The sequence below is a fragment of the Candoia aspera genome, chromosome 1 (genome assembly GCF_035149785.1).
Source record: "Candoia aspera isolate rCanAsp1 chromosome 1, rCanAsp1.hap2, whole genome shotgun sequence".
Lineage (NCBI taxonomy): Eukaryota > Metazoa > Chordata > Lepidosauria > Squamata > Boidae > Candoia > Candoia aspera.
Window position 1 is genome coordinate 88,494,886 of NC_086153.1, and position 26,255 is coordinate 88,521,140.

Here is a 26,255-nt window from a genome sequence, read left to right on the forward strand (position 1 = left end):
GCATGCCATGCAAACATGTGATGCCCAGACCCATTCTATTGCTTTATTTTCCCTCATGGTTTATTCACATAGTGGAATGTCTCCATACCTCTTTAGGGCAGTATGCAAGCTGAGTCCTGTTCTTTTACATATATCTCTCTTCCCTGATTAGAGGAAAGCACTTATTCAGTCAAAGGGACAAAACAGAATGTCATCCACTTAGTTTAAGGAATTTACTTTGGCTTTATGCACTTCTGAAATGTAAAACAGGCACAGACATGTTTATAAGATTTTCTATTTGCAAGCCAAAATGAAGGAAGTAGTAATATACATGCATTTTATTACTACACACTATGAACTTGTGGTATTCAGAACATACATTCAGACAAAGACCTGGTTCACTCACCATACTGGCCCGCAATATGGTTTGTCTGTAACTTAATCTTTTATGCAAACCCAGCCACTTATGGTTTCTTCTGTAAACCATGACTAAGTAAAACATGTCTTAGACACTGTATAAATTCATTCAGAATCTCAGAATGGGTACATACATTACACTAAATAATGGCTTAACCATTATTATAAATGAATGAATCACAAATGGCTCGGTTGACACAATATGCAAAGCCAAAACCAAACAAACTAGGTCACAGTTTAGCAATATGTGTTAATCGAGTCCCTGGGTTCTAGAATGTAGATAGACAGCTAGTAGATCTCTGGGGGATTTGCACTGATCAGCAAGAATTTCTGAATCATTAATTAACATTATCAGCAGCTATGTAGCCCCCCCAATTTTACTACCTAAATTGGGGAGTACTGCAGAAATAAATAAAAGGCAGAGGTAGAGAGAATAAATATGCATATGTGGAAGGAGAGATGTGCATTTCCTTTGACGCCATGATTTGTTGATTAGTGGACCTTAGGGTTCCAGTTAAAAAGCAAACTGGATCCACAAAAGCCTACCCTGCTATTCTTCTAGAGGATTCATAGAATATTGATAGCCCGAAGATACGTGGTTTAGGATGATGGTAATGATCATGATGACAACAAGAAATATTTTGCTTTGAGTCTGATTTTCTCATATGTAAGACAGAAGAGGACTCTCATTTCTAATGTTTTGTTCATCTATTTAACAAAAAGTGTAAATTTCAATAACAAAACTCTTTAAAAAATTCATTGTTTGAAAATGGTGGTTACACATTTAAAAAAGAAAATACAAATATATAAATGAGAAACCTATCGATCTCTGGAAAAATATTTTAATTAGTGATCTAATTAGCATAAACTTATAAAATATTGCAACCAGATTTACATTTACATTACATATTTACATTTGTCTAAAGAAACAGGATACACCAAAAGCATGAATTTCACACACAGAAGTCTCAGAATTATGAACTGAATCTTATTCTTTTTTGAAGCTGGGCTTTCTACAGTTAAATGATGGAAGTTCTTGGTTTCAGCTTTTTCTGATCTGACCATCCTCAAAAAACAGACAGATAACAGCATGACTAAAACAAATCTTAAGCATGGAAGATCTATTGCTTTGGAGGTTTCTGCTTAATAGCTTAATGTAGTTTTTCCAATCTCCCCTAGTCCCTAGCCCATGTAGAGCTGAAATCATGCATTTTGCTCCTTCAGACACAGACTGCTGAAATTCAGACAAATGCAACAGAATGGCCCAAATCCCATCTGCTTTAGGGATCTGTTGGGGCCACAGAAGGGATACTTGCAGGTTGCAGGCAGTCACAAGATGCAGCTAAACAAGCTCACAATCTCTGATTTCTGACCCCCCTACTTGTCCTTCCTGCATGACTTCCAGACTGCTATTAGCTCTGGAGATATAGCCCTCCAGTCTAATTTTTGCATATTGAGCGAATGAGGCCTTCTCGTTCTCATATGTTGTGGCTGTTGGGACTATTACTTTGGTTCCATTATCGACAAGTTTCTCCCTGACAATATAAACTATGGGGCAGAAAGCATGGATTTTCTTCATTTAGTAACTACAATAAGTATTTTTCTCATTTTATTTTATAACAATGCATTTTGGAAATGTATTCTGTTTACACTTATGGGAAATCTTATATCAAAACCCTAGAATCAGCTATGTCTGCCAGATGTCTAAACTGCTTTATCCATGTAATACAGTTTATTTATAATTTATAATTAGGGTTTGTGATTTCTTCCATGTTTCTTTTCTCCAAGGGAAAAAATGGCAATAGTAACTGTTCCCTTAAAAATCCAGAGGATGTATGGATTTGAGAATAATTTATTACCCACCTCATCAAAATTTTCCAAGGCTTTTCAAAGGTTCTGGTATGCCTTTCATTTTGGAAGCAATGTGGGGGACATTAATCTTGTTTTTTATTACATGAGTTGAAATACATGAATGGCCAGGAACCTGTGGCCCTTTACATGTTTCCAGACTCCAATTCCAATCCACCAGCATGGCCAATGATCAGAGATGATGCAGTCCAACAACATCTGGGGAGTCACAGGTTCCCAACTTTGGTACGTATCATACTGCTAGTATCCTTTGGCTTTCATTACTTGCTGAGAAACATGCACATAGCTAATTAATGACAAATACGGTAACAATAAAGAGATGAGCACAACTGGTAAGCATTCCCATAACACTGATCGAGTGGTTTCAGGAGGGCAGTTAGCCTTTAAGGCATGATAAGCAGCAGCAAAAGATTGTTCGGCAAGGATGTTTCCTCCGGTATTCAAGGGCTTTTCTCACTTGATCTTTAGCTTCCCCAACATATTCTTGGACGTTTTGCATGTTGAACTCAATAACGTCAAATGTGTCAGCCTGCTCTTCCACCAACAATGCCACCTGTAGGAAGAGTTCATGGACCTCTCTGATTCGAGATTCAAGCTTCATCAACTCTTTGTGCCGGGTCTCTATCTCATTTAGGGCAGAGCGAGCTCCTTTTGTGTCTGACAGTAGGTTCTCAGAGAAAACATCCCATCTGCCTTGCTCAATTATGTCCTCTATCTGGTTTCCAGTCACATCTTTGCCCATGATTTCCAGCTGCCGCTGAATCCTAATCTTGCAATTTTCCCGTTCTTTCATCTCAGTCTCATTGTAATCAAACATGGTTTCCTGAAAAGCATGCATGAGATCAACATAGTGGTCCTTGCACACACGGGTTACAACTGCATTTTCACCATATTTTGTTTCTGCGTCTTCATGTAAATCTCTCAAAACCTGAAGTTTTCTGTGGATCTCTTCCCCACGGGCCTTAATATCTTTTGCTATGGTGTTTGTATCTCGCTTTATGCTACTGAAACGACGCATTGATGTCAGGAAGCGAGCGTTTTGTTTGCCCAAGCGTCTAACATCCTCTTTCAGGCGGTGATTGCTCGTTCGAATCTCTTGAATGTTTTTGTAAAGATTTGCTATGGCATAGTCAGTTTCAAAAAGAAGCGTTTCACGAGGTCTTTGAAAGTCATCCTCAGCATCTCCAGTATGTTGGTTATACAGCCTAGATAGTTCATAAAACTCAAAGAGTCTGTCTCTCATTTTTGTCCCTAGGAAGAAAAAGCAAGTAAGTCAGTCAGATAGCAATGATAAAGACAGATTTCTTTTAATTACCATATATGAAATGAAGTTTGATACTCCACAAATTTCCATATGGCAGAGCACAGTACGTTTCTGATTAATTACTGAATGTCATGAATCCTGACTGAATGTCATGTCCTGTTTATAATTCAGAATATTTATAGATCCCCTTTGTAAATGTAGGAAATATTTAAATCAACCTTTCCCATTCTGAGGCCTTCCAAGAACACACTGAACTATAGATATTCTTATCTAGTAAGTCCATTCAGAGGTATATGTAGAGGATACTAGGTTGAGAAGTTACAGAAACGTAGACTGCTATTCAAATAGAAACCAAAACTGATGCGTTCATCAGTATAGAAACAAAGAGGTTTTCCGTACATTAATTCTATGCATAAGCAGAATTTCCAACATGATTGTAGTTTAAAGCAAAAAATCGGGGAAAATCTTATTAATATTACAGTTGTTTTAAGAAGATTCTCCAGGAGGTATTTTTTGCTATTTGCACACTTTCTGTCATGTTCACCGTTCCAGTGTTGCTGGTACATCGTAACGTTTCGCATGTCATTTGGCTGATGCGTGTTTCGTCTGGGAGGGGAGAGGATTCCATCTTGTGGGATTGTTATATGTTAGCAGCTGGATTGGAATGTGTTTGGGTTATCTTGTGTGTTCAAGGTTCCTTTCCCAGGACATCAGCAGAAACGGTTACCAGCACCCGGGGGGGGGGGGGGGCGGTTTGCAATGGCAGGGCGAGGGGAGGGATTACGTTTGAGCCGAGGGTTTTTAGTTTGTATTTGGTGCGCTTTTGCTCATTCTCAGCTTTCTCTGTATTTGCATACTATTCTTTAATAAATCAGATATCATTAAGTTCCTGCTTGTGAGTCTGAGTCTATTAGGGTAGGCAATCCTCACATAAAGCTGAGAATCTCAAAAAATTTTCCATTAGCCCCTTTCCAGATTTATTTTGTGAGGGAGAAGTGCTAGTGATGAGCAAACCAAATCCCCAAACCACGGAAAGCGAGGAATCGAGCGAGGGGGAACCTGACTCCACAGTGATAAGAACAGAGAGGGTCCCTACTCGGGAGCTCTCAGAAATTCGGGAGGTGTCAAGCTCCAGCCTGGGAGAAGAGGAAGTTGGAGGTAAAAGAGCCCCTGAACCAACCGGCAAGTCGCCAGGTGAACTGGTCACCTGGGATGAAACACAGGGACCCCTACCAGGGATGTCCAAAACGTCTTGGAAACAGCGGTACCTGAGTTCCCCCATTTGTGGTGTGGCAGGAGGGAAAGGTGGATTCCCAAACTCCTGACCGTATAAGACTGGTGGAGGCCAAATTGGAGTCACTAGAATTTATGTTTCAGAAAATGTCAATGGACTGGGGTCCCCGGGAGAGGAGGAGAGAGGAGTCTAGTAATAGGCATTTGTCTCCTTCTTCGCCCCCACCTTCTTTGGAGGAAAGGAGTAGGACCCAGCGCAGAGAGGAGGCAAGGGCGCCAAGGGTGAGAATTTCAAGGTCCCCTCCTCGAGAGTGGAGATCCCTGGGAGCTAAAAGAAAGTCCGACCACCCAGCTGTGGCGAAGGGACCGCCCGGAGTGGGGGTTAAGGACTTTACAATTAAATTTGATGGAGATCCAACTAAGCTATCGTTCTTCCTTACCAATGCAAGGAGGTATATGGATGAATGGGAACCGTATTTTCGTTCAGAAAGAGCCAAGATTAATGCCATTGCCACTAAGCTCAAGGGGCTGGCTGCCGATTGGTATGTGCAGTTATGTCAATCGGATGTCCCTGAGCTGGAGGAGTTCGAAGAATTCCTGTGGGCGTTGAAGCTACACTTTGAAGACCCGTTAGCTAAAGAAAGGGCAAAGTGGGCGCTGAGGGAGCTTAGCCAGGGGCCACGATCGGTAACAGACTATGCTCTGGAATTTAAGGCTCTGGCTAGGAAGGTTGAGGATTGGTCCCAATCTACCTTAATAGAACTTTTTAAGGACGGTCTGAACACGGAGGTCCTGAGGTGGTTGCTCGGTAGGGACGACCCAGATACCCTGTATGAATGGATCCAGTTGGCAGGGAAGGCTGAGCATGCCCATGAAACCTTCACTCACAGGAAGGTGATGAGATATTCCAGGCTCAGCAAGGGTTCCCGCCCTGCTGCGCCTACTGGAAAGTCCGGTCAACGTGCCTGGGAGGAGGAGAGGGAGTGCCGCTATGCAAAAGGGCAGTGCCTCCAATGTGGAACGGAAGGTCACCGAGCGGCGGCGTGCCCAAAGGGCAAGACCGATGATCATTCGGGGAAGCCGATGGGGAAATCTCCCTCCCTACCCAGGAAAATGAAGGCAGCCATGGCTGAAACTGAAGTGGAGGAGGTTCCTTACTTTGGGGGCAAGGGGGAGCCCGATCTACACCAGCCGGCGGGAAACGCCAGCCACCTGCCCTAAGGAGCGCCTGTGGGCAGGTGGTGGAGGATGGGCGCGAACATGTTTCGGTGAGTGCCAACTATCCCACACTGAACGTGAAAGTGAAGTTAGGCTCCCGCACAAGAACCATTGAAGTTTGGGCATTGATCGATTCGGGGTGTTCGCATTGCTTGATGCACCCTGACGTGGCTGCTTTGGAGTTACCCAGCTTTCCACTGCAATGTCCCATGATTTTCACCCAGCTGGATGGTTCTACGGTGGGGGGGAAACCGGTCACCCATTACACGGGCATGGTGACGTTGCAAATGGGCAGCCACCGTGAGGGGCTGCCGTTTGTGGTGGCGCCTGTGAGGCATCCCTTAGTCATTCTGGGGATTCCTTGGTTGGTCCAACAAAACCCCTATATAAATTGGGTACACAGGACTTTGACTTTTGGGGATAGTTTCTATCAAGCCCCTGGGGAGGATGACGCTCCGGAGGCTGCAGTGGGGAGGGCGGCGGCAGCAACCCCACATTTCTCTGTCACACCACTGAAGGGCTTGCCGGAGCAATACCAAGGCTTTGCGGATGTGTTTGGTGAGAAAGAAGCGGACCAACTCCCACCCCATCGAAAAACTGACTGTGCGATAGAGTTGGTCTCCGACACTCAACCGCCTAAACCAAAAATTTCTGCCATGACTCAAAAGGAACTGGCGGCGTTGAGGGAGTTTGTGGACAAAAACTTGGCCAGGGGTTTTATTGAACCAGCAAATTCGTCAGTGGGTGCCCCCATCTTGTTTTGAGCGAAGAAGGATGCGACATTGAGACTTTGTACAGATTACCGCGGATTAAATGCGGTCTCAATATTAAACAAATATCCTCTGCCATTAATAAAAGACATGTTAGCACATCTGGCTAAGGGGAAAATCTTCTCTAAGCTGGATTTGCGGGAAGCCTATTTCCGCATCCACATACGGGAGGGGGATGAATGGAAGACTGCTTTCAATTGTCCACTGGGTTCTTTTCAATATAAAGTTTTGCCTTTTGGGTTGGCAGGGGCACCAGGGGTGTTCATGCAATTGATCAATGAAGTGTTACATGAACATTTGTTCAAGGGTGTACTGGTCTATTTGGATGATGTTTTGATTTCTACTGAAACGGAAGAGGAACATGAGCGCTTGGTGAAACAGGTGCTTAGCAAACTGAGAAAGGCTGAGCTCTATGCTAAGCTTTCTAAGTGTGAATTTCATCAGACTCAGCTTGACTACCTGGGGTACAGGATCTCTGACAAAGGCATTGAGATGGATCCTGCGAAGTTTCAAGCTATTTTGGGGTGGGAGCGCCCGCGCACCCGCAGGCAGCTCCAAAGTTTTCTTGGGTTTTCCAACTATTACCGCCAATTCATCCAGGGGTTCGCCAAAATTGCATTGCCTCTCACTGACTTGTTACGTACAAAGGGGTTGGGGGACACACGTAAGGTAAAGAACCCGGGGGCATTGCTCAATTGGACACCTGACTGCCAGTTGGCTTTCGACAAACTCAAAAGCCTGTTCACTGCTGAACCCATTCTTCAACACCCTGATCCCGCTAAACCCTTTGTGGTTCAAGTGGATGCTTCCGATTTCTCAATTGGAGTGCTCTTGCTGCAAGCGGATGCTGACAACCACCTGAAGCCATGTGCGTATCTGTCCCGGAAATTTTCCGAGATGGAAAGGCGGTGGCATGTTTGGGAGAAAGAAGCTTTTGCAGTAAAGGCTGCTTTGGAGGCATGGCGCCACCTATTAGAGGGGGCTAAATGTCCATTTGAGGTTTGGACTGACCATAAAAATTTGGAAGCGCTCAGCACGCCCCGTAAGCTCAGTCCTAAGCAGATCCACTGGGCTCAATTTTTCAGTCGCTTTGACTTTAAGTTGAAATTCATTCCGGGCAAGAAAAACCTCCTGGCTGATGCGCTTTCCCGCCTGCCCCAGGATTCGGTCCAGGCACCTGATGTTGTGGGTACACTGTGGACAGAACCCCAATTGGGTTTGCAAGCTGTCACACGCAGTCAAACTCGTGCACAGCTGCCCCCAGCTTCAGTTTCACCAGCTGGGGGAAGGACGCCAATTCCCTCGCAATTGCAACAACAGTTTCTGCTAGAGGTGAAATCTGATACTTGGTTGCAAGCGAATAGAGACAATGTTACATTTGACAGAGGCTTAGCTTGGAAGCAAAACCGCCTCTATGTCCCTGACAGTTTGCGAAGGGAAATTTTGATTAGGTCTCATGATGATAAAGTGGCTGGTCATTTTGGGTTTGTCAAAACCTTGCATCTGGTATACCGCCAATTCTGGTGGCCCACATTGAGACGTGATGTAAAAAGTTATGTTGCTTCTTGTCCTGTCTGTGCCATGTCAAAACGGAAGGGGGGTAAGCCGCACGGGCTGCTGCAGCCGGTGGCCAGCCCCTCCCGTCCTTGGAAGGAGGTTTCTATGGATTTCATTGTGGATTTGCCTCCTAGTCAGAGAAAGACTGTGATTTGGGTGGTAAAGGACTACTTTTCCAAGCAAGCCCATTTCATTCCATGTGCTTCTATTCCGTCTGCTCAGCAATTGGCCCGCCTTTTTCTAATCCACATCTACCGGATTCACGGTAGCCCCTCCCGCTTGGTCACGGACCGCGGGACACAGTTCACTTCCCAATTTTGGAAGGCATTTTTGAAGCTGGTGGGCACCAAGCAGGCGTTGTCCACTGCATTGCATCCAGAGACTGACGGATTTACGGAGGTTCTTAATTCCACCCTGGAACAATTTTTGAGGGCATTTGTCAACTATCAGCAGGATAATTGGGTTGATCTGCTATCTTTTGCTGAGGTGGCTTATAACAACGCCATCCATCAGAGCACAGGGCACACCCCTTTCCATATTGTTTTTGGATGGGATTTTGTTCCCATTCCTGAATTGCCTCAACCCCCCGTGCAGCCCTGCTCTGCTTCTGATTGGGCTGCTCAACTGGCTGATTCGTGGCCAGTGATTCAGCAGGCGTTGGCTGATGCCCAATCTGCCTATAAACTGCACGCTGATAAGCGACGAGCCCTTCAACCTGCTTTTAAAGTTGGTGATAAGGTCTACCTTTCCACCAAGTTCATTAAGCCCCCTCAGCCCTCAAAGAAGTTGGCTCCTAAGTTTGTTGGTCCTTTTCCCATTGTGGGAGTTGTGAACCCTGTCACATTTAAACTGGATTTGCCACACAATCTGAAACATTTACATCCTGTTTTTCATTGCAGTTTGCTCAAGCCTGTCAACCACTCCCACCATTGGCATCCACAACCCCCACCTCCTGCTCCGATCATGATTGACGGACAGCAACATTTTGAGGTGAAGGAGGTCCTTGATTCTCGCTGACTTTGTGGCACCCTGCAGTACCTCATTCGGTGGAAACACTTGCCCCACCCTGAGTGGGTGTCTGCCCGTGATGTTCACTCTCCTGTTTTAGTTAGACACTTTCATCTAGCTTATCCTCTGAAACCTGCTCCTTAGTGTTTTTGGGGGGGCGGTATGTCATGTTCACCATTCCAATGTTACCGTTACATCGTAATGTTTCGCATGTCATTTGGCTGATGCGTGTTTCGTCTGGGAGGGGAGGAGGATTCCATCTCGTGGGATTGTTATATGGATTGGAATGTGTTTGGGTTATCTTGTGTGTTCAAGGTTCCTTTCCCAGGACATCAGCAGAAACGGTTACCAGCACCCGGGGGGGGGGGGCGGTTTGCAATGGCAGGGCGAGGGGAGGGATTACGTTTGAGCCGAGGGTTTTTAGTTTGTATTTGGCACGCTTTTGCTCATTCTCAGCTTTCTCTGTATTTGCATACTATTCTTTAATAAATCAGATATCATTAAGTTCCTGCTTGTGAGTCTGAGTCTATTAGGGTAGGCAATCCTTACACTTTCACCTCTAACTACTTCAAAAGAACTGGTCACATAAACTTGTCTACTTACTGTTTTTATGTCCAGTTTTGAAAAATAAGTTAAATATTTAAGGTATTACTCCCTATTTATCATCCAAGGCCTTCTACTACTTCATGTATTCATTAAACTTTTATTCATCTGAAGATTTCAGGGTGATTACAGCTCTGAAAAGTAGGCGGGGCTGAGAGACTAGTGACTGGATCAGTTTAAAAGCTGGGCAGGGCTTCAGATTCTCTCTTACCTTAGCACCACATTCAGTCCACTACAGTAGACTGCTTCTCTTGGACACCAAGTGGCAGCTGGAAAATAAATACTTCCATGTGGTCAGAGTTTGAGTTTATAATGATAATAGCTACAAGCTCAAACCTCCTAGACATGAACCCATGACCCAGAATTAATTTATTAAGAGACCACTTCACTAACATAAAATATGTTAATGCGTTATTGCAGGGGTCCTCAAACTCTTCAACTCATTGACTCCCTTCATGAAGTTTCATATTGTTCATTGACCCTCATACTACTTTAAGTAATAGTACTATGAATAACAATAACAAAGAAGAAGAAGAAGAAGAAGAAGAAGAAGAAGAAGAAGAAGAAGAAGAAGAGGAGGAGGAGGAGGAGGAGGAGGAGGAGGAGGAGGAGGAGGAGCTTGGAGAGTCCCATTGACCATTGGTGGTCAATACTTTACTTTGGGGAACCCTGCTTTACTGGGATTGTTATGCTGGTCAATTGGTCAAACATCATCCATTAAGGGAGGTGGAGGAATCAAGATGTCAAAGATGCAAATATCTTCTATTAACCATTCAAATATTACCAGCTGAACAGATACTTGACCAAAGTAAATTATTCCATGAAGCCATCATACTAACTAAGCTTGAAAGATTTATCTGCTGCTGCATTGCAGCATGAATTGGTTCTTAGCATGACTTTCCCTAAAAAGACTCAGCTTTTATTTAATAATATGATATACTAACTTTTATTTCCTTTTTTTAATGCTTGATAACTAGAGAGCAGATACAGCAATGTAAATTCATTGCATCTATAGTCTCCTTATTAAACATTGTAGTATATTATAGTTAATAAATTCACTATTTCACAATAAAACTTTACTAATTAGACTAAGTATCAAATCTACTTTTTTCAGTAAAATGACTGTTTTAAAAATATTTGTCCAATGTTTGGCTTCTCAGTGAACCTCCTTTTCTTAACCAACCAATACTCACTGTTAATGTTTCATACTCTCATGTTCAGAACACAGAAAGTATGTTTAAAGTAAAACCCTGTAATAAACAACAACAGTAGGATGGAATCCTAGGTTCATAAACATAGAGTACAAGAGGATCAAGGTAAGGTAAAGGTAAAGGTTTCCCTTGACGTAAAGTCCAGTCGTGTCCGACTCTAGGGGGCGGTGCTCATCTCCGTTTCAAAGCCTTGGAGCCGGCGTCCATAGGACACTTCCGGGTCATGTGGCCAGCATGACTCACGGAACGCCGTTACCTTCCCGCCGAAGCGGTACCAATTCATCTACTCACATTTGCATGTTTTCGAACTGCTTGGTGAGCAGGAGCTGGGATGAGCAACGGGAGCTCACCCCGCCGTGCGGTTTCGAACCGCCGACCTTCCGATCGACAGCTCAGCGGTTTAACCCGCAGCGCCACCGCGTCCCTAAACAACAACAGTAGGATGGAATCCTAGGTTCATAAACATAGAGTACAAGAGGATCAAGGTATCCACACATAAACTCTACGGTTACATCAAGCTGAGGGTGATGCCTCCATGCTTTCCAGCCAAACTGCATTCCTAACTCTTACCACATTTTCTATGCTACCTCTACATTTGGCACTTTACTCAAGAAACCTCTGTCCTTCCACTGAATATTCACAGCACAAGATATTTCTTATTCTGTTTCATTCTGTTCCAGGAAACATAATCCACTTTCTTGCTCAGTGTTTTCCTCCATTCTATTTCTCTTTAGTAAAATCTGAGCCCCTCCATCAAAATAGCAATTCATAGAATTACCATGAGAAATTAACAATGAAAGTCTGGAAGGGAGAAGAAATAGAAGCACATGACTGATTTACAAGCATTTCTTTCTTACAAGAAAATAGGATACAGATATAAAAATATTGACCAAAAAAGAATCATGACATGGGCACTACTTTGAAAATAATTCTTGTTGCAGTAACAAGTGGAAAAGTTGCCATTGCAAGGCATTACAAATATTCCTGCACTGGTCAGACCTCACCTCAAGTACTACATACAGTTCTGGACACCACCATTTAAGAAGGATTTGGGCAACTGGAACTGGTTCAGAGAAGGGCAACCAGGATAATCCAGGAACTAGTAACTAAATCCTGTGAAAAGAGAATAAAAGCGTTTGCAATGTTTAGCCTTGAAGATGAGTTGGATATGACAGTACTTTTTAAATACCTGAAGGCTCAGTGGTCTAAACTAGTGTCTCTCAACCTTGGCAACTTTTAGGTGTGCGGACTTCAATTCCCAGGATTCTACACATCTTAAAGTTGCCAAGGTTGAAAAAACACTAGTCTAAGCAACCCCACTTCTGACTCTATGGGTCTATCGTTTTGTAGACAGTTTCTGTCCACAATTGTGAAGACTTAAGCCAAGGTTTTTCTAGGCTAAGATTCTCCCTGGGCCTTTGAGTCCCATACCAGAGTACCAGGGTACATTCTCCAAAAAATAGTGGGTTGTGCCAGGACAAAAATTTAATTTCCCTTATAGATAAAATTAAATATATTTGGAATGCTTAGCTCCTGTCAAGTGTTAATTACGTGCCTATTTTGTCACAGTACAAATGACAGTTTGATAAGGACTTCTAGAGGTCTGTGGGAGCTACATAGATATACGTGGCTTTAGGAGAAGAAGCAGAAGGGAAGCGTCTAACCATTTCTCCTGTGTTTTATCAGATGGTACAATCCACAACACATCACACATCTGACTAAATCCCAAGTTCATAGGTAAGCCACTGGACATCTGACTTATCAGCTAGATGAAATATTGCTAATCACATTTTCATGCAGGAAAAAGCATATGCAGCTCTTATGCAACAGCCACAGCATGTATTTTGAAAGTACAGTAGTGAGGGTTGTGTTGTATTAACACTACAGCCACAAACTATCTGAACATTTCTGTGCTGTGAATTGCTTCAGTGAGACAGGCTTCAAATGCACATGGTAAACTTACAGTTTGCATTGGCTTCCCAAAATTCAAACTCCAGGAATAGTGCAAAATTAGAATACTTACAATTCCACCTATTTATAGTTCTTACTATATTTCTATTTTTGAAAAGTGGATGCCTACCATCTGGACCTCTAGAAGGTCTAATAATATGAGAAAGACCCCCTACTTTGTAGAAATATAGATGAAGAGCCACAACTTAGGGGATAAATAGGAGGAAAATCAAGTAAGTTGTAATTAAGGTAGAAATGTGGGGGGGGGACTGATTTTTTCCCCTTCAACTGACCTTTCACCTCATCTCATCTAGGAATTTTCTATTGAGTCTTAGCTTGTATTCTATATGATACAGGGAACTCTAGATTTATTTGGTGTTGATTTAAATCAGGGTTCCCCAAAGTGGTCAATATCGACCACTTTGGGGTCGATAAATGGCTGGGGGATCAAGGAGGGTTAGTAAATGTCAAGTGGGATCAGTAAATGTCTGGGGGCCAATGGGAACAAACTGAACCTGGAAGAGCGACTAAAACTCACCAATCTCCAACCAAATACCAGTGCCCTTGTTGATGCTCAACAGGTGTATCCTTCTGATTAATGATATCAACAGTTTCAGTAAAAAAGGTATGTAAAATCTTATATTTTTCATACCTTAAATATTACCTATTTTTTTGAAGTCATTATTAGTAGTAGTAGTACTGTAGTACTATTAGTTAAAGTAGTATTTATTTAAAAAATTTCATATACAGTACATTTTCATATAACTTTCATTTCATCGCATCCCCTATAATAAATGTTTGGAGGGGGGGGTGTTAATGTTTTCTACTACAGATTAAAGTTACTATGGTAACTAATCATTTTGGCCAGGTGCAGAGGTTGAATTCTACTGTCCCCTTTTCGAATGTTAATTTTTGCACCTGGGGGGAACAACTTGCCTAGGACTTGTTTTAGTTTCTGTTTCCTTTCTGTGTAGGCATGTAGCTGCTCTGAGAGCCTGCAAGAATGCAGAAGCCTTTTAAATATGTTTTGCTTTCTGTAAATAAATTATTTTTATAGAAATGCCTGGTGTGTGACTTTTCTGATCTCTCCTGGGCCAAAGGCTTTCCCAGCAATCTGCCAACAGGGTGGATGAGCAATCTGAAACTTCATGAAGGGGTTGATGAACTGAAGAATTTGGGGACCCCTAATTTAAATGGGTAATAATTTAGCATGATATGTTCTGCTTCAGAAATCTGTCTTTCCCATTGGAAATGGAATCTGCTGAATGTTTTATGATAAGAATTGTTGCTATCCTCTACTCTAGAGTTTCATATGCTAGATCAGTGTTTCTCAACCTTGGCAACTTTCTCAGCCTGGCAACCATGGCTGGCTGGGGAATTCTGGGAGTTGACGTCCAGACATCTAAAAGTGGCCAAGGTTGAGAAACATGCCCTGTATGAAACTTTAAGATCATCATATATGAATTTCCTCTGCAGCTGCTTTTTTGCACACAGCTGGCAGTTCTGTTTTGCATCACTCAAGTCCCAAACTGATCAAACTTTGTGCTTTGTGTAGTGATGCTGTGACAGCCCAGCTCTTTGGAGCAGGCCCTTATAGAACTCATTGTCACATCCTTCTAACTGTGGTACAAAGACATCCCAGCTCTTAGAGGATGTGTCCTTGTGATATTGCCTTTATCTCATTCCCAGCCCACTGCCAAGTCAGCTTACGTTGGTCTGTGGCTGTAGTTTCGCAGGAGCACTTGTTCTCCTTGCCAGACAAACAGTCAATGACACTTTGCTGACAGTATGATCAATCATTACATGAGGGCTGGGATCGCAACCCAAATTGGCCACTTTACACTGCCCCACCCCTCTCTGTTTGGTATTGCTCTCCATGGCCATTTTGGGCTGGACTTCAGTAGAGATTGGATATCTGGCTTCCAGACAGGCATCTGCCTACACATAGGCCTAACCAGGACTTTCCAAAGCACTGATCAAGTGTTGGTATATTGTTTTCTGCTACAGAAATTAAGGTTACTATGGTAACAAATCACTCTGGCAGGGTGAGAAGGTCAAACTTAAGTATCCTTAATTTGGGGGTGAAAAGAATGACCAAATAAGGAAATTGCCTGGAGGGCAGCTTGCCTGGGCTTGTTAGTTTCAGTTTCCTTTCTACCAGCCTCTCTTCCTGGCTCTCTCTGAGAGTGTGTGAATGCACTAGCCTGTAAATATGTTTTTGTGCTTTCTGTAAATAAATTTATTTTTATAGAAATGCCTGGTATGTGATTTTTCTGATCTCTCTGGGCCAAATGCTTTCCAGCACTGCAAGATCAAGTCTTACATGGGCTCCCATTTTTAAAGAAATAGAATTAGTGCTCACTAATTCAGGGTCAACATAGAATTAGCCAGTCATTTTTTAAGTCTTCAAGGGTTTCTTCAGACAGTCTCTATTGATCTACGGTCAGAGTGCTAGAGAACATTATTTGGAAAGGTTATTTATATATTTTTTTCTCCTGCTTCATTGTTTTTCAACTGAAAATCCCATCTCCTTCTAATTTGGATCACACATTTTATTCAATGAGCCAGTCAGCAGTCCTGGAGGGAAGTCGGGGGGGGGGGGTGGTGGCTTTAACAGAGGGACTGATTAATGAGAAAACATTTAACTCCTTCTTTCAAGGTACATGTCACCAGTCTTCCTGCTAGGAACATTTTCAAAAAAGGCATCAAACATCTGCCAGAGAATGTTCACTTAGGTTCCATTTTTGGTAAGCTGGGATCATCACATCTCCATTGTACACATGAGCATAACTGAAAGAATGTAAGAAGCTAGCTTGTTTCAATAAGAAAGAAATTCAGATAAATGGCTCTGTGACCTAAGATAGTTAGGCCAGGAGCGCACAACTTTTTTTAAGCAGAGGATATGATACAACTTTTAATACTGTGTTGGAGGCTGTATGCCAAAAAGTAGCATGAACCAAGACACAGATTACATTTATAATTAAATTAATTAAATGCAATGATTACTAGACCTGTCAAATAATTTAGCTATCTGAGCGGAAGTATCTTCTGAGCATGCAGGTGCCTACCCAGGAGATCTCAGACGGTCTTAAGGGCACCATGCTGAGCTTCTACCTAGCACTTCAAGAAGCTGATACAGAAGAGATTGTCAAAAGATTTGCACAGTGAATATGACCCCCACCACCACCACCTCGTTTGAAATAATTTTCCCCTGTTGTCACATTAAAAATTACCATTTCACAGCAACCTTTGGAGGAGCTTCAGAAACTGTGCTCAAGGCTTTAGGGGGATACCACAGCTTATGCTCCCCTATTTAAATTATATCTAAGCAAAACAAAAGAGAGAGGTCCACTGCTAATAAAGGAAGTGTGAAAAAACAGGTTACCTGCTTAACTGATTGTGTTTATATTTTGTATCTAGTGCCAAATGTCATCACTAAGTCCTTTCAATATCTCTTAAACTCATACATTACTAGGGTAATGCAAGTCATAAGACACACAATTTGTAATTTTCCATGTTAACCACTAGTTGTCTTGTAACAGCTAAGAAGCAAAATATGTAAGTAAGATGACTAAGCACTGACAGTACTTTATATTCTACATTCAATTACAGTACCTGTTTTACCTAGTCACTAGGTACATTATCCTTATAAGGCATATACTATCAAGTGACACTAAGCCTCATGATTTTCATGCTCACAAGTGCTGGTTGCATTATGTAATAAAGTTGATTACGCAAATACTAATGTGTCATCTCCTATTACTGATCACAAATTCCCAACATATTTAAGATTCTTATTTTTATCCTATACATTTTCCATGATGTATATCTATGCATATTCATGCCCAGGCATACAGAATGCTAAAATTCAAATTTGACCATTTATAACAAGCAAGGAATGCATGCAGAATTTAAAATAGCATTCCAAATAACAAAACAATTTATGGCTAGTTCTGACCTAATGTTTTTCTCCATACGTTCTGAGACCTTCCCTAGAAATCTTAAAACTAGTTAGAATTTGGAACAAAGCTCCATAATCTTAGACTAGATTGTTTTTTATATGTTAACATTAATTAAAATAAATAAGAAAATAAACTAATAAATTAAACATTATATTAATGACTAAATTAAAAACTGTGTTAAGTTATTGTTCATGAAGAAAATATGTTGCTGTTTCTCAAATTACTATCATCAGCATCCTATTCTTCCATATTCAGAAATAAGAGTCACTGAGTTCAGTGAGGCTTAATCCCTAGCAAATTGGTAGTCATATAAAATTTAAATCAGTAGCATTTGCAATTTTAATCCCAGTGAGGTCTACCACATAAGAATAATTGGTAAACATGCCACCTCATACTGGGTTTCCAGAAAAACTTTTATTTTATTGAATTTCAGTAAAAGTAACACTTGCTATTTTTCAATCACATGTGCCTTAACTAAGACACAGACAGGTATAACTGTAACCTGTCTCCATCTTTGACAAGGATGAACTTGTAGGGACTCCATCAAGTGGCAAACTGTGTAACTCTGAGTAGAACATACTAGTGTACTGCATCTCTAGGATCTTTCAGCCAACTCTCCCTTCTGTGGACAGAGTTCTGGATCCAAACAAATGACTTGAAGCCTTGTGCTCTCTCATTTAACTTCAGCCTTGAAATTCTTCAAAAGGCAATCAAAGGCCTGCTGTGCATCTCTGCTAGGAACATAGATTCCTGTTTGTCCTTTTCAGATAAAGAGAACATCTACTGCTTGGCAAAGTCCCAAGAGGCAAATACTACTGAGCATTTTAGAGTCACAAATAATGGTGTGAAAAGATCCATAAAAAGGACCTAAGAATGTTGTTTTACTTTTCATAAAATAAACAAGGAACCACTTTATTTGGTAAAATGGGGGAAAGTAGAACACTAACAAAGTGAGAATAGAGTAAAAACACTGAGAAAATACTATTGAAGTACTATTTTATTCTGAATTCAGTTCTTAGGCACATTTGTATTTTAGCATGAAAGCCACTGGTGAAGCTCATGAATTCTGCACAGTCTTACTGTGCAGAAAGAGAAGGGGTATTAGACTACTATGTCACAATTCTTAGGCTATGCAGCATGCAACTAGCATTTCTGTTCCCTCACTTTCATTCCATGTTTTATAACTGCTTTCTGATATACTAGAGCAAAGTGCTGTACCCGATTTTAAAAAGAATACTCTTGATTATGTGCAAGTCTGCATCTCATTTTAATCCAAGTTTAAGCATAGTACCACTGTGACTACTGGGATTTACTTCTGCTGCTCTAATGCTAAAAGCATTTATTTGGGAATCAGCATTGTTTTGTTGTAGAAAAGAATAATATATCCTTAAAGTAAAAACACAGTTAGTATCTGTAACTGTATCCCTGCCTAACTAGTTGTCACTTTGCTCTAAACTGGTTTTAAAAATGGGAGTTAAAAATTATGTTGCCTTGAAGACTTCCACTTCCAAGAATTGTCAGCATGTCTGTGCCAGTTCAGATACTGGGACTGGATGCTTTGTCTCTGAGCAATCACTTGCCATGCTCTGGATCACTGTCTCTCAACCTTGGCAGCCTGAAGATGTATGGACTTCAGTTCCCAGCTCTGGGCCTGATGTTTAGTCCTAAGAGCAGTTTCAATGGAAGCTGCAGATTTAAGCATCTAACCTCACTTATCTCATACCAATATATACCTCTATTGGCACCCTTTCTCACCCTTATTCACCTGTGCTAGCTGGCCTCCCAAATTTACTTCCTTTTCTTTTTACATCTCCACATCACATCTTTCCCACTAAGCGGCTAGATCTCCTTTGGGCCTCCTTACGCTACCCCCCTCCCACAGATCCAGCCCTGTACCTCTTCCCAGTCCCACATACACCCCTTGCCTGGACCATTTAATGTCAAGATGGAGGTAACTAGGGCTACAGTAGTCTGGCCTGGCATCTTTCAATGCTGCTTATGAGATATACCTCATCTTTTGGAAGACCCTGAGCCTTGGAGCACTCTTATTCTTGGTTCGAAAAATACTGTGCTAAAGAAACAAAGATGAAGTGCATGCAGAAAATAGACCCAGAACTCTAAGATGCAAATAAGTAATGAGTTTAGAGTATAAACTTTAGACTGAAAGCAGATGTGTTAAAACTGCAGCTTAAACCACAGTCCTTAAACTTCACCTTAAAGAGTAAACTTTGTTGAAGAAATCCATTTTAAACAGACATACACAGAGAGGCAGTTTAGTGTAGTGGTTAAGGTGCTGGCCTAGAAACCAGGAGACTGTGAGTTCTAGTCCCACCTGAGGCAAGAAAGCCGGCTGGGTGATGTTGGGGAAGACTCTCTCTCAGCCCAACTCACCTCACAGGGTTGTTGTTGTGGGGAAAATAGGAGGAGGAAGGAGTATTAGGTATGTTCCCTGTCTTGAGTTAACCAAAATATATTTTAAAAAAGATTAATAATAATAATAATAATAATAATAATAATAATAATACCTTTACAGATTTTAAATAATCATCTAAATCCAAATGACTTTGTTTACAAGATAATCTAGACTTCTCCAACCAGATACTTTCCAAATGTACCGGAATACAACTATGCAGAAAACCCAGCCAGCAACATTCTAACTGGGGATTACGGAAGGAGCAGTCTGACACACCTAGTGGGTACCAGATGGAGCAAGCTGAAAAAGTTCCACTTAGCCATTTAGCTCATGACAATAAAGGGACAAATTCCATTTTGAAACAAAAAGGCAGAAACATTCTCCTACAGTACAGTTTCAGGTCCAAATGATATTAATTTCAAAGGGTGAATTAAGGAACACAACAATATACTGATATACACAGTTTAAATGCACATCCAGGTTAAAACCCTGTGGTGAATGTGGATTATATTTTTTGCATGTGTTGTCTTTTGTGTTTCCTTTAATGTTACAAAGAATTTTTGAACTATAGTAAGTTTTCCTGTTAAATATCAGGAACCACAAGGAGAAACTTTGAAAGTAACCAGCTAAGGAAAAGAACTGTAATCTCATTGAAAGCCTGAGTTTAAAATAATTATTGAAAAGTGTCCAGTGCAATTTCTTATTTCACGGGTAATCTGGGAATACATACATGGTTTCAGAATGAAGATTCTTATACAAATGATTCCTGCAGATCATCAACGGGAATTGACTTTCACAACAGAATCGGTGTGTTATTCTATTAAATACTGTTCACTCTACACTTAGACCTATCAACTTCAAAAAACATGGGTGCTCAGGCCATTATTTCATATAGAAATCAAACAGTCTACCCCAATTCTGTAGAGCACAAGAAAGAGCCACTTTAGGTCCAATCTGTTCCCAAAGTAGGACACCAGGTGTGTTATCACTACCATGACTAGTAGCCACGGATACCCTTATTTTTCCACGAATGTGTATCGTGCCATTTAAAGCCCTCTAGCTAGTAGCTACCTGCTGCATCTTGTAGCAGATTCTACAGCTGAACTATGTGTTGCATGTGAAGTACTTCCTCCTATTTGTTTTCAGTCCCTCATGATCAGCCTGGATGATTTCTGTTACTCAATTCCAAGCAAGATTGTACATCTCTCCACCGTGCCCCCACTTCCATCTCTGCCTCTTTGCTAAGTCCCAAAGCCACAAACGTTGTGGTTGTCATTTCCTCGCAAGAGAGTTTTTCCTGCCTCTTGACAGATCTTGGTAGCCCTTTCTTTTCCGGCTTTTTTGAGGTGCGCTGACCCAAACTGTACACAGTTCCTTTATTTCTCCACCGTTCTCCTGAGAAAGCAGGGCTCAGAATGCTGCCGCCTCCGCGTACTGAACTCCAGCGGGGAAAAGAACTTAAGACTCAAAATTTTGTCAAACTAACCAGTGATTTGCCAATGGGTAGTGCATAGATACAAAATAGCTTCGCAGTGAAGGTGATAAAACTCGTGATTGTCATGCTTTGGGACCATGCAAGAGAGACCCCAACCCCTTCATCTTGAAACGTCCGCCCCGAACTCCCACCGCTCCCGTCTAGGAAACCCACCCCTCAATCAAACACTTACCGCCTGCGCCGGGGAAGAGCAACCGAACTCCCGCCGCGTCGCTGTCCAGCCAAGAATACCCCGCCTCGTGGGAGAAGCACCTGTCAAGCCCCTAGTCCTGGGAGTTTCCCCGCGGCGCGCCTAATCCCCGCCCCTGGCCCCGCCTGCGCGCAGCCCATTGGCCGCCTCAGTTCCTTTCTGGAGCAGCGTCAGGGGTGAGCGATGCTCTGGCACGTCGGGGCTGACGAGTCCCCATCTTGTGAAGGGCGGGTGGCTGGGTGACAGCTGCCTGAAAAGGCGGCAGCGATGCCCGGATCGCTGCGGCGCGGCAGGTGCTGGGCTCCCCACGTCGAGGATCTGCGGGAATTCTTGGCAGGCTCACCTGAGGCATCATCGCAGCAAAGGCGTGTCCTGGAACCCCGGTGTCAGCATCAGGGCAATTAGGCTTCTTGTATTTCCCACGCCCCGCCCCGCTCTACTCAATTTCGTTTTCAAAAAGTCGGGCAAAATCACTTCAGATCACCCGCAGAGAATATAGGAAATATGGACACAAAACGTAAAGGCTATTTCAGTTATCTGTTTTACTCGGGTGTTTTAGTTCATGTGATATGTTCTTGGTCTGCACAGGACAGAAGTTATTTCATGTATTGATTTCATTCTGGAAGGCTCCTTGGGTTTGATAGATTTTCGTGTTGTTTGGAAACAAAGTCTTAACATTAAAGGGAGGGCAAGAGGAATGAGTATTGGGCAATTTTATCACCATAGGCGCACACGCATACACACCCCAACCCAATGACGTTAATGGAATAGTCATTATCTGTCCATTATCCAATCCCCTGAAAAACTCATCTCTGTGCATTCGAATAAGCATTCTGCTGTATTGCTGGGAACCTCGAAGGGACTATTTAGAAATCAGAACTGCATATACTAGTTTCTATTTTAATTTTCCATTTCTCTCTATTGTCAAATAAACATACTTAAATGTTAATGATTTAATTGTACAACACATCTTGAATATATATGGAGGAATAGTTTTTATTAATATGTGGGAGTAGTTACATTGTTTAACGTGTGCATGTTTACTTTTCTTCCCTTTCCTTTTTTGCCTCTTTCTCTTTGCATGTAAAATAACGTTTTATAAATGTTATAAATGTTGGAAAACAACTTTATATGAATGGTGTGGGCTATTTGGGGGATCTGCTCATGTAGGTATAACCATATGCAAATTTTTAAAATAATTTTAAAAGCAATGTTTTCTTTATTAATGGGAAGGAACCATTAATACAAACAAAAAGTTTAAAAGTTCAGGAAACGGGATGAGGAACACTGCTGCTTATGAAAATTTATTAGACAACATTAAGGTTTTTTATTTGGCATGAGACAACTTCCCAGGTATGGTCAAAAAAGGTCAAGATGGCGGATGTCACACATGACACATGAAAACCAGACAGAGCTTAATCTATTTTTTTACTGCACCCTGCTGGCATCCCTGTAACTACCCATGATCTTGTAATACTAAATTTTATTCATCTTTTTTTTGCCAGTAACCATTTATAAACACAGATGCATATAATATGCTTCCAGAGACATGCTTCCAGATGCTGCTAACCACAAGACAGAGTGCACTACTCTCTTTTGGCTCAGAAGAAGTAAAGGTGAAAGTGTTATATACACTACCTGTAAAATTCTACAAAAGAGGCAGGATGAAGTAAGCTTGTTTAAAGTAGATTCTGTTGTTCTTTTCTCCTCAAACACCATAAGAAAACATAACACCCATATTCAGAAAAGAAGGCTATGTCAGGACTAAGACATTTGTATTGTTGTCGCCTTAGGCAAGGTTAAATTTTGCTCTTCCTGTAATACACATCCTTACTTCCCAACATATATTGAGTAGTACCATAACAGCTCATGCAATGATCAAAAATGTATTGGCATATATTATTTTTCTAACTCTGATAAATTGAGTGTTACATTTTTCCACTGAATATGTGTTGACTTTTTACAATATTCCTTTCTGAGCTATGCATGCTTATGCAACTGGATGGCTTATTTGGCCTAGTTATTTCCCAGCTTAGACTTCTATGTACATTTATTTAGAGATCATCTTCACTAACAAAGTGGGAGAGTTCTGAATAAATATTCCAAGACTGCTTGTGCACATGAAGGCATCAGAGTGTCAATTTTAGAATTATCATAATCTCTTTTTATTCTGTTACAAGAGTTAGCTCGGGGAACTTTCCAGATGTAATTTTCTTGTTCAATAATTTAAGAATCTGTGGATTTTATCGTCATAGTTAATGTAACTCTTGGCAGTTCTGGGAAGTGTAAGGTTTTCTTTCTTTTGCTGGTGGTGAAATTATTCATTTCCTGTAAATGGTATAATGACTGGTCTGTGCTACCCCTTTGACTTTGGCCTTAAATGGGACTTCCCTTTTTCTGTGATTCTGCAGTATTTGAAAAAGCAGCACAAGGTACCCTTTACAGTTTGTAGGCTGAAAAGTTTGGTCATGTTGGGTTTCCCTTCTGCAGACATTTATCCTTACACTGAGTTTATATAATCCTTCTTTGAAATGTCCTGATGACATAAAAATTCTAACAAATAAATTCCAGGCTTGCATCAGAAACTCAAGAAAACCCACAGTTCTAATTTAGGAAATGGGGTTTTGCATTTGAAAAAAAATGCACAAAAGGAAGCATAGTTGAAAGTAGGTATTAAAAAAGGTAAGTGCATTAAAACAGAAAGCAGGCAGAAATTAAAGACCAGATTGTGAAAAGATAAATAAGTGGCAGAGCAGTTCCTTCTGTGAAGGAAGGACAGAAATACAAATATGGCAAATGTCTAGGCCAGGGTAATGTGGGCTTTGACAGGTAAGAGTACATGGCTTGCTGGTGTTCAAGGAGTTAATGTAGGATGAGTGAGACTGAAAGCATTGCCCTCAGAAAGTTTGATACTTGATTTGCGCTTACAGAGTGGGTTCATACATTACTAAGCCATGAGTTCCATAATTACTGGTTAGATGGTTCAACATTCTAATCATAAACCACAGTTTAAGACAACAGTGGCTAAATTTACATGACATGCTAAGCAAGTGCAAGCTTGTAATAGACCTTAAAAATCATAGAATTGGAGTCCTGCTGGAACAGCTTCAAGGCTGTTTCTTAGAAGAAACAGGTTTTAAGCCTTCAGGGGAAGAAAAAGAGACAGTGTGGAACAGGAGACAGGATGATGGGTGTCAGGCTCACCCAATGCAGGCACAAACTAGGCTATAACTCCACAGAAACTTGGACGAACACAGCAAGGAACTATATCTTTATTGCAATTCTGGAATAGCACTTGTAACAGAAAGTTGGCTCTATTGACTAGGCAGGAAATGGTACTGAGTTCTGCTTCAAAGCCTGTGTGCTCCAGTGCTTCCCTCTTCTTCTGCAGAGAAGACTTACCCTCAGATGGGAAGGATGAGGAAAAGAGCACATACATTTAATCTGCTGAAGGCATCTGCAATATTACATTCTCTATATTACTGATATATTTGCAAACAATTCCCTCCTGCTAGGCCAAATTCTCTTGCCCTGATAATTAGTCCCTGAACGGCAGAGGGGATATACCTGTGTCACATAAGAAAATAAGAAAGGTTGTGATAGTTGGCAGTCATTACTATGAGGAGCCAAATAAATGTGTGCCAGCTGGACCCTTTATGAAGTGTGCTGTATGTCAGGAGCAAGGATCAGGGATGTCACCTAAGATTTATCCCTTCCTGCTAATCCACGTGGGGACAAATGATAGGGGAAAGAATAATAACCATTTTATCATTATGTATTTGGAAGATCTAGGAAGGAAGTTCAAGCACCAAGGGCTCAGATGGTCTTCCTCTTCATTCAGTCCTAGAAGAGAACTAGAAAGGGAAAGAAGAATATCACCAGTGTGTGACTGGCAAGGCAGATGGTATAAATGAGATTTATATGGTATCTGAGACTATGGTTTGAGTTAAATGGATGAAGGACTGCTGGGTGGGATGTTGCATCTCAGAAGGACTGATAAAATTGCGTTTCACTGAAATGCGCTGAGCTTGATTACTTCATTTAATTCTTTAAGAAGTAGGAGATGAAAATCTTGACATAAGGACCTCAGATAAGGAGGTAAAGGTAAGAAAGATGGAGGGTTTCTATAATGGGGACTATTAAATGAAAAATCAGGGGGAAAAATAGCTTTTAAAGCGCACAATCTTTGTGTCTGCATATTAAAGCTCAGAGCATGGGAAATCAACGCAATGAGGCTGAACCATTTAACCATAGGTGGGCAAGTATAAGTGAATTGGTGAAATGGTGTGTTGACCCCCTAGGATTGGAATATAAAGATTAAGGGAATCAGTGTGTTCATATAGACTAGAACAAATGTTAAGGGAGGAAGAGCCATACACAATGTTAAAAGTATCTACACTTACTCAGAAATCCAAGCAGAACCCAAATTCTGGCCAGCAGAATATTGTTGTCCTGTAAATGTGACTAGTTTCAAGGCTGACCCTACGGTCAGGCTGACTAAGACTGCTACCTCTGGCTCTAATTCCTGGATGTGTGCTAGAGGAGAAAGGAGCAAGAGCTCCATTAGCTTATTCCCCAGCTCTTCCAGATGCTTATTTCTATTGAAATACAGCTGTGTGTGCCATGTAGCCCACTTTCTACCCTCTCAGATAGCCTTAGACATAACGGAGGGTGCTATCCCTTGGGCAGCTTTACAGTACAAGTCAGCTGGCAAACTGAAGGGGGAACCGTTTTATCCCTTAACTTGGCAAAATGTTTTGAAGCTGTTTGAGGAGGAATCCCTGTGTCTTTGCCACAGATTTCTCTATCTGTTTCTGCAACCTTGTAATTAGCCCCCCACTCCAATATTGCTTTGGCTGTACTGCAACCGTAATCTGCTGCTATGATACTCACTGGCAGTTCATCTCAAGACCTGGCGCTCATTCCCAGCTGCCTGCACCTGGGGATGACAATCTTCAACCACAACTACACTGCTGAACAAAAGCCCGAGGCACTGTGAGTTTTGCTTATGCAGGTTTCGCTACAGCAGCTAACTACAGTTTGCGTATATAGTTGTGGCACTATGTGAGAGGCAACCTCCCAAATTTTTGTAATACAGGTGGTCCTCGTTTAACAA

At 41.6% G+C, this 26,255-nt stretch overlaps 1 protein-coding gene across 2 annotated transcripts; it reads right to left on the reverse strand.

Moving 5' to 3' along the window:
• Positions 1–1,222: 1,222 nt before the first annotated feature.
• Positions 1,223–21,214, reverse strand: STX11 (syntaxin 11). Of its 2 annotated transcripts, none has more exons than XM_063309029.1 (3): positions 21,122–21,214; positions 12,134–12,242; positions 1,223–3,516 (listed from the first exon to the last, which is right to left on the reverse strand). In XM_063309029.1, exon 3 carries the CDS (start codon positions 3,506–3,508, stop codon positions 2,642–2,644), a length of 867 nt encoding a protein of 288 aa, XP_063165099.1. In that variant the 5' UTR covers positions 3,509–3,516; positions 12,134–12,242; positions 21,122–21,214; the 3' UTR covers positions 1,223–2,641. The 2 variants fall into 2 exon arrangements, with proteins under 2 accessions (XP_063165099.1, XP_063165088.1); XM_063309018.1 differs by lacking the exon at positions 21,122–21,214 and adding an exon at positions 13,618–13,671.
• Between the last annotated feature and the right edge of the window lie 5,041 nt (positions 21,215–26,255).